We start from the raw sequence: 12,961 nt of genomic DNA on the forward strand, positions 1-12,961 counted from the left end.
TTTGTGGTGCCTACTGATACATTGCTTGACATGGGTAGAAGGTTGACCTTCGTATGTACCTCCAGATAAACTATAAAAGATGGTAATATATTACATCAGCTTTGTGGGTTATAAATATTAATTTAGTGGTCTGAAAGCTTCAGTAGAAACACATGAATCCAAGGGTTGTATCTGTCTCTACTGTTTGGATTTAAAAAAAATAATAGTCATATAATCATATATTCTTTTTATACATTTAAAAACAAAAAAGTTAATATTCCTGCATCATAATTTTATTGCACACTTAAAATGCAGATTAAAAAAATTCTTATTGTGCTTTTTAGTAACTAATAATTAGTAATTCTGTTTGATCTTCCCTACTTCTCCAATCTTCTTTTCTTGCCTGATGTTAGGAAACCCAAACTGAAGATTGCTGTGTCTTGAACAGGTTGAACTTGTGGCCTTGACTGTAATTGTCACTTTGCAATCTATTTTTGATTTTAATCTAATTAAATTTTACTTTCTACAGACTGGTGAGTTTTCAGCTCGTTTCCTTTTGAAGTTGCCGGTGGATTTTAGCAATATTCCCACATACCTTCTCAAGGTAAAAATATATGATTATTAGTATGAGACTATATTTGAGCTTTGTAAGTAATTATTTAACTCTGAACATTTGTAGGACTGGTTTCCCAGCATATTTTTTCAGATGATGAATTCTTTATTGCGTGACGATCCATTGAATTATTTTGTTACCTACTAGCTAAAATTGTAGCCTTTAAAGTTATTTAGAAATGAGCTTTTGCTTATAAATAAATGAAACTTTGAGAAAATCTTATTGGGAATGAAGTGCTGTCATAAAAATTGTCTATTATGCATTATTTTTAAATAGGATTATATATTAATTATGCTGTATGGTAAAGGGCATTAAATTTTCTTACTTATGTCACCAGTTGATCTCAGACACTTGCAAAGTTGGGTTGTCCTGAACAGATGTGGAATCTAGTTTGGCTAGCATATGTGGCATTCTCTTTGGCCTAGGAAACAGATTCTTTGAGGAGGTATCTGTATCTGCTTGCAGATGGGAAGTGGACTCTAAGTGACTAGGCCAAGATCAGTGTGAGATTAATTGCATGGAACCAGGGAACAAATTCTGAATAGAAAGCCTACAGACAAAGGCTGAGGTTTATCATGGATGAGGATTTCGATGGTGATTTAAAGTTGGCTGACTGCCCTCAGTCCTGTTCACATATATCCTGTGTGTTGTGAGTAGGCCAGCATTGGTAGATTGGCCCTCTAGCAGGGCATGAGGTAGCTTTGTGCTCCCCAGGGGGTTGCAGTAGCAGGGGAGCCAGATTGGAAAAGTATGTATTTCTCCTTTCCATTTTTTAGGAGAAAATAAAGAAAAAAAAAAAAATCATAGACCCATCTCCTATCCTAGTGATTCCCCTTCATTCTTTCAGCAAATATTTGTTGACTATCTTTGCTATCAGACAGTGTGCTCTGTGCTTGGAATATAGCAGTTATGAAGACATATTTTTATTCCCTGCTTTCATGAGGTTACTGTCTGTCAGGGAAGACAGACATTGATAAAAATGTTTGTACATGTTAGGAGGTAGAAGTGCAGGTACCACAGGAGTGTCCAGGATATAAGGTCAGAAACAGATTCATTGAGCAGTTTATGCTGAGATCTTTTCATAAGTTAACCAGAGGACGAGGGAGGACTGTTTCAGGCAAAGGGAGTGAAGGGCTGTGTGAAGGCCCTGATGTGGGAAAGAGCAGAGGCTTTAAAACAGTATCTTTTGTCAATACCAGCTCTCTAAATAAAAGTCTTTCATGTTTTCAAATGCAGAAAAATAATTAAAGAAGTTGTTGCCTATTTTTTTTGTGGAGGAGTACTTTTTAAAAAATTTTGTCTTTATAAAAACAATGTATGTATTTAAAAAATCTTTTAATACACAAAAATACAAAGCAGAAAGGAATAAATTACCTTAAATCCTATCACCCAGAAATGGTCAGTGTTATTTCAGGAACCTCATTTCAAATGTCTCTATGTGTATGATAGAAGAACAGATAAATATACTGATAAATGACTTTTATAAGAATAAAATTATTTTATACATTTTGCAAAATAATTGAATTGAATGTTAATGTAATAGAAGAAAAGGAAATGATGGGAAAATGGAAGAAATTACTGAACTTCAGGTAAATATTTCTTCCCGAAAATAGAATATTTTCAAAAGGTTCACTCTAAAATTAACAATAGATTATGAAAACTGTTAAAAGATTAGAGACAATATCTTTGTTTTACTTCATATATAGTGTTTATTTTAGACAGGATTGATATCATGATATGAAATCTCAACTTGAGACTTACTTTAATAAGTTACAATATTTATCTTCTATACAATAATTTTCTATTTCTTAGTTTTTATCTCAATATAAATAGATTAAATATTCACCTCTGTTCATTTTATCATAACTTCTTCACATTATATTATTCATTGATTCATTTTTTGTATGGCTAGATTCCATTGTTAAGCATTTTTTCTCAAGAGGCCTCATGGATATCCTGTTCCTTCAATTCTTATTTGTAATGTTAGATGACAGTCTAGCTGGGTATAATATTCTTGGGTCACTTTCTCCTTTTCTCAGAACTATTATGTAGACATTGTTCCATTGTATAGTGATATTTAATATTGTTTTGGAGACGTATGAGGCCAACCAGATCCCCCCCCACAAAACACACACCATAGTTGATTTGCCTTTTCTCCCTGTCTGTCTGAAGTTTGCTTTTTCCTTTATCCTGGAATTTTAACCTGTGTCTCATTATTAACTGAGAGCTTGATCATTCTGCATTGTTTTTTCTTATTATATGGTATCTTCCTCATTGATAAATGAATTTAGTTCTGCCTTCATTTTAGGGAAGATTTCCTGTATTATCTCTCTGAATACTTTTGTTTGTTTGTTTCATTTGTTAGTTGCAATATTTTTCTATCCCAGAGACCAATTATTTTTTTGGTTTGTCTTGGCTTGACATTTATATTTCCTAATTTTCCTTAATCTCTTTCTTTTTCTTCGATTTACCCTGAATATGCCAAACTTTCTCTCTTGCCATTAACTCAGCTTCCAGCTGAGTCTATTTTGTTTCTAGCTATTTATTTACTAGATTAATAAGTAATGTAATAAATCAGTGTCATTTCCTTTTATGACTGGATTATGGTGAATATGCCACGTTTTGTTTATCCATTCGTTAGGTGTTGAAATTAGGGTTATTTCTATTTTCTGGATATTGTGAATCTTGCTGCTGTGAGTATTCAGGTACAATGCAGTTTTTTGTCAACTGCTTCCACTCTCTTTCCCTTACAATTAATTTTCCTTGAATAGCAACTAGAGTAATTAAAACACACACACACACATGCACACACAACAAATCAGATCTCTTCTATTTTCTGTTTACTCCCAATCCATGGCTTCCCATCTCATTTAGAGAAAAATTCAAACCTCTTTTCCTGGTTTACAAAGCTCTATTTGAGTCACTGCCTGTTTTTCTGACCTCTTTCCACTCTTCCCTTTGCCTACTATGGTTCAAACAACTGGCCATCTAAAACACATAGCATTTTATGGTCTTTGCCTTACTGTTCATTGTAATACTCTTTCCTATATTCCTCATATGACTGCTTATTTTTGACATTTATATCTCAATTCACGTGTCATCTTCAGAGAGGGTCCTTTCTTGGTCACACAACTTAAGGTAGTCACCCAGTCACTATCTATTAATATCCCTTCATTTTAACTTCCTTAATAGCATTTATTCATCTGATATTTTTCTTTTGTGTCTATCCATATCCACAGTGCTTAGAACACTGATGGATGCATAGTAAGTCCCCAGTAAATACTTGCCAAATTTTTGAATGGTTAAGAATTGAATAGTTGTTGTTGTTATAATCTGAAAATGTTAAAAAATAACTCCCCCTTCCCCCTGCCTAAATAACATGAGCAGAGGCTTTGGAGGTAAGAGAATGTGATGTGTTCTTAGAACTGCCAGTTTAGTATAGCTGGGCAGGAGTGTGAGGTGGAGATGTGAGAGATGTATATCTGGAAAGATCACCTCATTGTAACCACGCCAGTAACTGTTCTGTCTGTATTTTGGGTAAACTCCCAACTTGTATACTAGTGTAGCTGGCCTGCTGCTACCTAGTTCAAACATGACTTCTCATAGTCACAGATGCTGAAGTCAACCCTGGCACACAATTCCACTGGGTTTTACTTTCTCTATAAATATTTAATCCGTCTTAAATAAACCAGATTTTATCTGGGGTCTGTTTGAGGCTGGAGTTAGTTGATCATATTAACCTGAAGCAACTAAATGGAGTGATTGTACCAGGTCATGAAGCTGAAGTAAATATGATGGATCAGGAGATAACTATAGTGGGGGGAGACAGAGTGGGGCAAGTGGTTCTGAGACACAGTTCAAGTGCTTAGCTGTGGGTACCGATTTTGAGTCAAAAATACCGGCCACTCTGTGGTCAGTTTGTCCTACAATAGAATGTTCTGATCCTTTTCTGCCAGCCTATAGCCTTTAAAACTTTCACATCCCAAACACTGATGATATTTTCTTCGTTCATCCTAACCAGGGGTGATCTCTTTTTTCCCAAGTTTGTATAACTTTCATTACCACAGATCGTTTTAAAATTATATTGCTGCTTTGTATTGTATGCTTTTTTTAAAGGTAATAATTAGTGTATTATACCTTAGAACAGTCATAAACATAGTTTCGTCTGGCAATTATACAGAGATCAATAGAGAGTATTCCATAAATATTTTTGAGCAAATGAAGCTTTCTTAAGCAATCGAAGCTTTCTTAATGCTTTATTTCTAAAAGTATACTTTTGCAGTTTATAACAAAACTTAAATATGAAAATGCAAAATGATTTGTAGTTCTATTTTCTTAAAAAAAAAAACTTAGCCTAATAATTGAGTTCTCTTTAGTAACCTTTAATAGATTGTCTAAAATAAGAATGAATATTAAGTTATAACTTTCTTCTATTCTAGTTTCTATGTTTTTAGAAATGATATCCATATTTTCGCATATTTCAGTCTGTGGTTATATGTACTGTCAGTGTAATGTAAGAAAAAGTTCTGCCTTCCTAAATTGATGTTGTTCAAAGAGATGATATTTATAATTGTCTAGAAAGAAGACTGAATCTTTGTACAAGGTGCCCAGAATATCGTAGTAGTCAATCAATAATAAATAATGTAAATTTTAATAATGATTAGAAGAATGGTCAGGCAGAATATAAGCCATAGACTATAGAAAAGTTAGGGAATATTTTTTACATATTTAACATAAGGGGGAAATTTTTTCTTTTCCACTAAGTAAAACATAGGATTTTTGTGCCTCATTAAACTTTCATTTTTAATTTCCAGTTGACTGGAATTCTTGGCTTCTCTGTACTCAAATGTTGTGAAGTCCAAGTGAAGATGAAGTCCACCAATTTATATAAGTTTCTCCAAATCCCTGTTGTGGAAAATATACATATTAGATCTGTGATTACTAAGTATGATGAATTTGGTTTCAGCAATTACTATGCTCTGTTAGAATAGCAAGAGTCTCCTCGACAACTCTTATATTAAAGATTCACTGACCTCACCCATTTGTTCCAATTAAAACTTTATTTTGGCTTATTTAAAACCAAATTCAGAGGAGCGATATGGCTCAAGCAGTTGGGTGCCTACTTCCCACATGGGAGGTCCTTGGTTCAGTTCCTGGTGCCTCCTAAAAATAAAAACAAAACAACAACAAATAAATGAAAAAACCAGCTCAGGGTAGTCTCTATGGCTCTGTTGTTGAGCACTGGCTTCCCATGTAAGAGGTCCCAGGTTCGATCCCTGGCCCTGGTATCTAAAAAGACAAAAAAACAAAAAAAATAAAAAATAAAAAAGAACACCAAATTCAGTAGTATGTAAGAGACATGATTCATATAATCACTTTAATCCACAGTTTACAATTACAATCTCTTTCTTTTGATGCCTTGGGCCTGATCAGTTTGAGTGGTCTTCCTCCTTACTTAAAACTGATATTGACTCTGTTTATGTTCATGAGGATCAAAGGGAAAAAAAAGTGCTTCTTGGCTCATAGTCGATCTAATTTTGCTTCTTTCAATATCAAATTTCCATATTTTATAAGAATCTATCTTTAGATTATTATGATCTTGCTTTCCTTGCCAGTCTAATAGGTGAAAGGTAGAACCTATTTGCAAAACTGCAGTTTTTCCCCTCAAACTACTATGAAGTGATTTCTCTCCTGAAAAAAAGTTTCTTTCTGAAACTTTAATTCATGAAAAGAGAGTAAAGCAACATTGACAAAAAAAAAAAAAAAAAAGAAAATTTTTGTATAACGCAAAACAATAGCAAAAAATACCTACCAGCAATTTCATACTGTTAGGGCACTCATCAAGATGGTAGAGTGAGAGCTTCAGGACTCTGTCCTGCCACAGAAACTTTGAATAACCAGGAAAAACATCTTTCTCAAAACTCCAGAAAATAGTTAAAGGACTGCAGTAACAGGATGAGTGCCAAAACAAGAAAAAAGCTGCTAATAAGTAGTTGGATCTTGTGGTGCCCCAGCTATCCCTTCCCCTTCTCCTTCCCTGCCTGCTATGTTCCCAGTGTAGATCCCTGGTCCCGGTTCCAGAGGGAGCCTCTGGCACATACTACGAGCATATATGTCTGGCCCAGTCTTTCTGGGGGTGGACTCAGGGACTCACCATAGAGAACTTGCCCTGACCATAGAAGGCAGTTCACTGAGCTCCCTTACAGAATGCTTTGGGAGTACAGTCAAGTATTGTTGCCTGGGGCAGGGACTTACAGCTGTAGAACATCCAGTATAGTGCCCAGGACCAAGAGGAAACTGTTTCCTAGGGAAGAGGGGATATTCAAAACTGTGTAAATGGGGCAATTTCTAGGGCTACGTGTACATATCCAAGATAAGATGGCTGTATAGGAAGGATCAGGGAGGCCCCTACACTTTGGCCTGGAGCTATTCTCTAAACTCATTGTATGTAAGCCCTGAAGGAACGCACTTGCACTTTTCCTTCTGCAAAAACTGGGAAGGATAAATTTTCTTTCATATCAATCTTAAATTCCTTGAATGTGATAACCGTGCTATAAGGTTATTATGTAAGTGAATAACCTTGTTCTTAGTCAATGTACATGGCAGTATTAAATGTTCAAAGAGCATAAAGAGGTGTTCAGGAAATTGATAGATAATTGATTGATATAATTATGAGGAAAATGTGAAAAATATTAATAGTGGTGGATCTGGGTATTTGTATGGGGGTGGGTCATGAAAGAAGGAAACCTACTGGTTTACCAGAAGTGATCCAGCATACCTGTTAAATGTTTTAAGATCTAAGTTTCTGAGTTCCTAAAGTTGTTGTTTCATATCAACTTGGAACATTTGACTATGCACTTCAAAGGAAGTTTGCATTAGGAACTGCTTTACTTATTATTTGCATGTGGTTGCTCCTCACCTATTTACTAGTCCTTTATCTTATATTTTAAGTGCGAATTAAACTCCCGGATTTCCTAGAGTTAGCATATTCTTCACCAGTAGTTTTATATCACCATCCCAAGGAAATAAAAGGTAAAATAGAATGTTTAGATACTAATACAGCATAGAGTTTGCGTATGTATCCTCTGATTTGCTGTGGTGAATTTCATCATCCACTCATAAATATATACCAGCAAGTATACCTATTTTATCCACTAAGAGAATCCTCTGATGTTAAGACATAAAATTTTCAGTGATGTGATTTGGCTTAATATTATACTCCAAGTGTTTCTGGTTCTTATATAGGGTGGGTAAATTTATTCTCAATCTGGAGCCCAACTTCAGAGTCTAGATTTTACTCTTGATTGAGGTAAGTCAAAGGGTTTTATAAATCATTTACATAAAACTGCTGTCAGCAGATTGTAGAAACCCAGCACAAACTAGTGTGATCCAAAAAGCAAAAGTAATATAAATCCTGTGCTTCCTTAACAGGGAGCAGGCTCCATATTGTATAGTCTATATGTCAGACCTGCTTTTTCACATTACTTTGCTTGGGCTCAGGTGTGTCTCCATGTGTGGGGGAGAAATCAGAATCCCCATAATAAAGGGGGGTTGCCAACTGATAAAAGCGTAAGGATTCATTACAGTTAGTAAACTAAAGACTCTTCTTAATTTTATACTCTCTCTTCTGGAGGAGCTAGTCATTATAAGATGCTGCTCTTTATTTTCTTTAGTCTGTGCTATAAATTGACATGTGTAGTCCTGTGTTTATTTTTGTCCTAAGAATTATTAAACATAAGAATATGATGCTTACTAAGAAATCTGTTTTGTTTTGTTTTTTAAAGCACACTCCATATTAAGATAACTAAGGAAAGGAAGAAGGGAAGTAGTTGTCTACTAAAATGTTTATCATCTGAACAAGAATTACTCAGAAACTAAGAATACAGTATTTGGAGGAGAGAAGATTACTTGTAAACATAATGTGTGTTTGAATTAGCTTCTTTAAATAATAAGCCACCTTGCTACCGAATATAGTGAAGTGAAAATCCTGTCATTAAGAACCCCTGCACCAGTATCATATAGAAGACATATCTAGGAAAATCTCTGGATCTCATGGAACTGGAAGGTTAAATAGCAGTTATTTCCTGCTGATAGTGGATATGACAAACATAATCTTTCAAAAAAATCAATGTAAAAATATTAATGTTAACTTTTCTAGTTAGTTAAGAAAAGACCATAATTTTTTATATAGTCTAAATATGTGGTAGTGTCTCTAAACTAGATTTGTACCATTGAGCTCTAGCCCAGACCTGAAACAGGGCCATAACCAATTTACTTCAACTGAATGAAGTACTTGGACTTCTTGTTTCTACAGTAATGTTATTGACATCCTTCAACATCACATAGCAAGCACATTCATCCTGATGGGATACCTGCTGCAATTTATTCCCACTGTGAGATCTGAATCATGATAGTATATAATGATGAATTAAGGGTGAAAAAGCTAAAAATAGGCCATCCTTATTAGGAGGCAAGGTTCTCATCCTTCTTCGAAAGCCACTGTAGACATATTGATCAGTCAGGGCATTCTCAGTGTGGGGTAACAGCATATAGGTCACTCTGCCAAGCAGAGGCAGAAGGCAGGAATAAAGGCCAAGTTATTAAGACAGGTGCAGTAGCCAAGCACAGACGGAGAGGTATAGTAATTTATCTAGGCGCAACTATATGATGGTCTAAGGAGGTTACTAGAATAGAGAAGAGCACCTGAGGGTCCATGTATACTGAGGTTAGCCTGTGTAAGTGCTTACTCCTCAGACTGACACTGGCTAGCCGGTTCACCTGCTAACAGTCAATCTGTTTTCTGGTCAAACTTAGGTTTGCCAATTTAGATGCTCACATGCTGGGACTGGAGTAGGGCAGAGAAGGTGTGGTCAGGCAAGTGATAAAAAGGAATGAATCTGGCTTGATATAATACAGTGGGAAATGGTGAGAACTGTAATAAACTAGCATGTGTGTGCTTCATCTAAAGGGAACAGCTGTTACTCAGCTGTAGAGCTGTTTCATGTGAGAGTATGGGCCTAGTGTTGCCAGATATGCAGATGTTATCAGAAGGCTCCCAGAATCTCAATTGTGTGTGTGTGTATTTATTTTTTAAATAAGAGAAATGTCTGCTTTTTAAGTTATGGCAATGGATAAATATTTTTTTTTAGAACACTGTGCAGGCAAAGCAGTGTATTGGCCATGGTCTATGGGTTCATTTGTGACCCTTCCCCTAAAATCTAATAGTCTGATAGCCAGGTGAACTACAGAAAGAGTGATTTGAAGAGCACCCATAGCACAGGATGTTTGGCCACTGATTACTGGAAAAGGACAGCTGCTGATCGATTGTCACCATGTTTTATCTTTAGATGTTGAGACACTGTTTCACCTTTAGATGTAGGGACACCGATTCTGAACAATGAACCCTTGCATTCATAAGGCTGCTAAATCTATGTCCAGAGGCACTCACTGGACGATGGCTGATGGGCAGTTTAGGTCCAGGTTTTCAGATTTTCTAGGGCATAGAAAATATATTTTAAAATTATCTCTTGATGTGTGTGTTCTTGTGATGTGTGGTACACCAGGATTTCTTTTGGATGCTTACCTTGAATGCTGTCTGTTCAGGTCTTAACATGTAAAGATTGTTGCAGATTGAAATGATTAGGGAAAACTCTGTGGCCAAGTTTGGCTATAAGCTATACCGCTAAAGAGGAATGAAAAGGAAAGGAGGACAGCTCAGATATGGAGGATTGTGTGATCAGTGCTGGGACTGTGCAGGCATAATTGATTTGGGGAGTAGACAGTAATCTAGGCTGGAAAATAGATGTCTTGCAAGAGAATAATGAGAGATAAAACCAGAGAGATAAGCTGGGAAAGATCTTCATGCTAGGAGAATGATTTCAATTTTATTAAGCAGGTAGTCTTGACATCCTTTACATGGACTCTCAGGTACTAGCCCCCTATTTTATTTCCTTGACCTCATTCTTTCCCATTTCCAATCCACCATAATATTATTGCCAGAGTAGTCTACTTTAATCTTCTCTTGAAACCAATAGCGACTTTTTGTTGGATGCTGCTTCCTGAGCCTACCCTCCCATACTCTTACTGCGCTTTTAATCTGAAACAGACAGCTTTCCTCCCTGTCCTGCTGGTGGTCTGATAATTCCCACTACCTCCACTTTGCTCATGCTCTTTCTTCTGGCTCTGAAGCCCCTATCCTTTGTTTTTTTATTCTGGAAAATTACTTATTTGGCATAAGAAGAAAGTGAAGCCTAAAGAAATTCAAGTTACTCATCTAAGACCATAAGAATTTAGTGGGAGTGTTGACAGAAGGTCTCCTTTAAAAAAAAAAAATCAATTTTATTGATACATATTAATAAAGCATACAGTTTCTCCAAGGTGTATAATCAGTGGTATTTGCTATAATCACATAGTTGTGCATTTATCAGTCATTATTAGAGCATTTTCATTATTTCAATATTAATAATAAATAAACAGACAAAGATACAAACAAGAAAATTCCTCACCTCTCAATTTGTCTGTGCTTCCCCTACTGTACATCGCTGCTGTTTCTGGCTATTCTATCCAAAATATGTAATCAGTGGCTTTTAGTATAATCACAGTGTTGTATATTCATCATCTTAAAAATTCTAGAACAATTTTATTACTTCAAAAAGAAAGACTCCAAACCCCTTAGCATTTCTTCCTCAGACCTACATAACAACTACTGTTTCATCTTTATATATTAATTTATATTTACATTTTATATAAATGGAATCATACAATATGTAGTACTCTGTATCTGGTCTTCTTCACTTAGTGTAATGTTTTTTTTTTTTTTGTCTGATGCTAACATTGTGCAGTATTAACTTACATTCAGCTTCAAGGAAAAATGGTCTTATATATACAATTCTACCCATATTCATATTTCACATAATATATATTTATTAAAAAAGATTTATTATTATTTCTTTCTCTCCCCTCTCCCCCATTGTCTGCTCTCTGTGTCCATTTGCTGTGTGTTTTTCTGTGTCTGCTTGCATCTTGTCAGAGGCACTGGGAATCTGTGTCTCTTTTTGTTGCGTCATCAGCACTGCGTGTGGGCCAGCTCATCACATGGGTCCAGAGGCCCTGGGTTTGAACCCTAGACCTCCCATATGGTAGGCGGATGCTCTGTCAGTTGAGCCAAATCACTTCCCTATATTTCACATAATATATTTGGTTCTTAATAGGACAATCATATGGTATTTTTCCTTTGTGTCTAGCTTGCTTTACTCAACATAATGTCTTCTAGGTTCATCCATGTTGTCATATGTTTCATGGCTTCATTTCTTCTTACCACTGCATAATATTCCATCACGTATATAATCCATAATTTGTTTATCCATTCATCTGTTGGTGGACACCTGGGTTGTTTCCAACTTTTGGCTATTATGAATAATGAAAAGGCCTACTTTTTTTTTTTAAGATCTATTTTATTTATTTATTTTTCCCTCCCCTCTTGTTGTTTGAGATCTCTGTCTGCTGCCTATATCCATTCACTGTGTGCTCTTGTCTGCTCATCCTCTCTTTAGGAGGCACTGGGAGCAGAATCTGGGACCTCCCAATTGCTTGAGTCACATCTGCTTCCCTTTCTTTTTTAATAATTTTTAATAAGATTTATTTTATTTATCTCTCCCCACCCCCTTGTTTTTTTACTTCTGAGTCTGTTCGTCTTCCGTGTTTTCTTGGGAGGTATTGGGAGCTGAACCCGGGACCTCTGATGTGGGAGGGAGGCATCTAATTGCTTGAGCCACCTTGCTCCCTGAGAAGGTCTACTTTTGATAGTTTATCAGCAGTTAGGACTAGAAAGGAGATAAGAGGTCAAGGTGGAGAAGATGGTGATATGGAAGTGAAAGTGAGCCTTTTTAAGGAGGAAGTTTAGTATATAACTATGGGAAAACCAAGGTCCTAACTTGGAGGATCCAGTGAAAGTGGATCATCATTTTGGTAGATGATCAGCCAGAACCCAGAGTCATTTCAGTTGAAGGTTTTAAAATGCTAATGAAAAAGAGAATATTCACATGCCATTGAATAAACAAGAGCAGAACCAAGAAAATACATGTAATTTGACTAGGAAGATAGGGGTGGTGAGAGCAGGGAGAAATCTTTCAGTAGAATGGTCAGGATGAAAGCCAGGTTGTTGTCAATGAGGATTTGAATGATTAGGAAATATTCTATCAGTATTTGACAAAATGACTGGAAATGGCATGGAAACTTAAAATCTGGAGTGATCAACTAAATTTTTGAGTGGAAATGACTGAAATGGTAGCATAGTTACCAAAATAATCATATTTTGTCTTTTCATGAAATAGTTTTAATTTTTGGTGTGCTTGAATATGGTCATCTTAC

The 12,961-nt window shown here is 35.8% G+C and overlaps 1 protein-coding gene across 4 annotated transcripts in view; it reads left to right on the forward strand.

The window, feature by feature from the left end:
* BABAM2 (BRISC and BRCA1 A complex member 2) overlaps positions 1 to 12,961 on the forward strand; it is a 569,726-nt gene that overhangs the window by 228,821 nt on the left and 327,944 nt on the right. For 3 of the 4 annotated variants that reach the window (XM_004452354.4, XM_071211921.1, XM_012522896.4), the window contains exon 6: positions 509 to 583. The exons of the other annotated variant lie outside the window; for it this stretch is intronic. In XM_004452354.4, the coding sequence (XP_004452411.1) occupies positions 509 to 583 (75 nt within the window). The remainder of the gene's footprint in view (positions 1 to 508; positions 584 to 12,961) is intronic. 4 annotated transcript variants of the gene reach the window in all.

This window comes from Dasypus novemcinctus, chromosome 25 (genome assembly GCF_030445035.2).
Source record: "Dasypus novemcinctus isolate mDasNov1 chromosome 25, mDasNov1.1.hap2, whole genome shotgun sequence".
Classification (NCBI taxonomy): domain Eukaryota; kingdom Metazoa; phylum Chordata; class Mammalia; order Cingulata; family Dasypodidae; genus Dasypus; species Dasypus novemcinctus.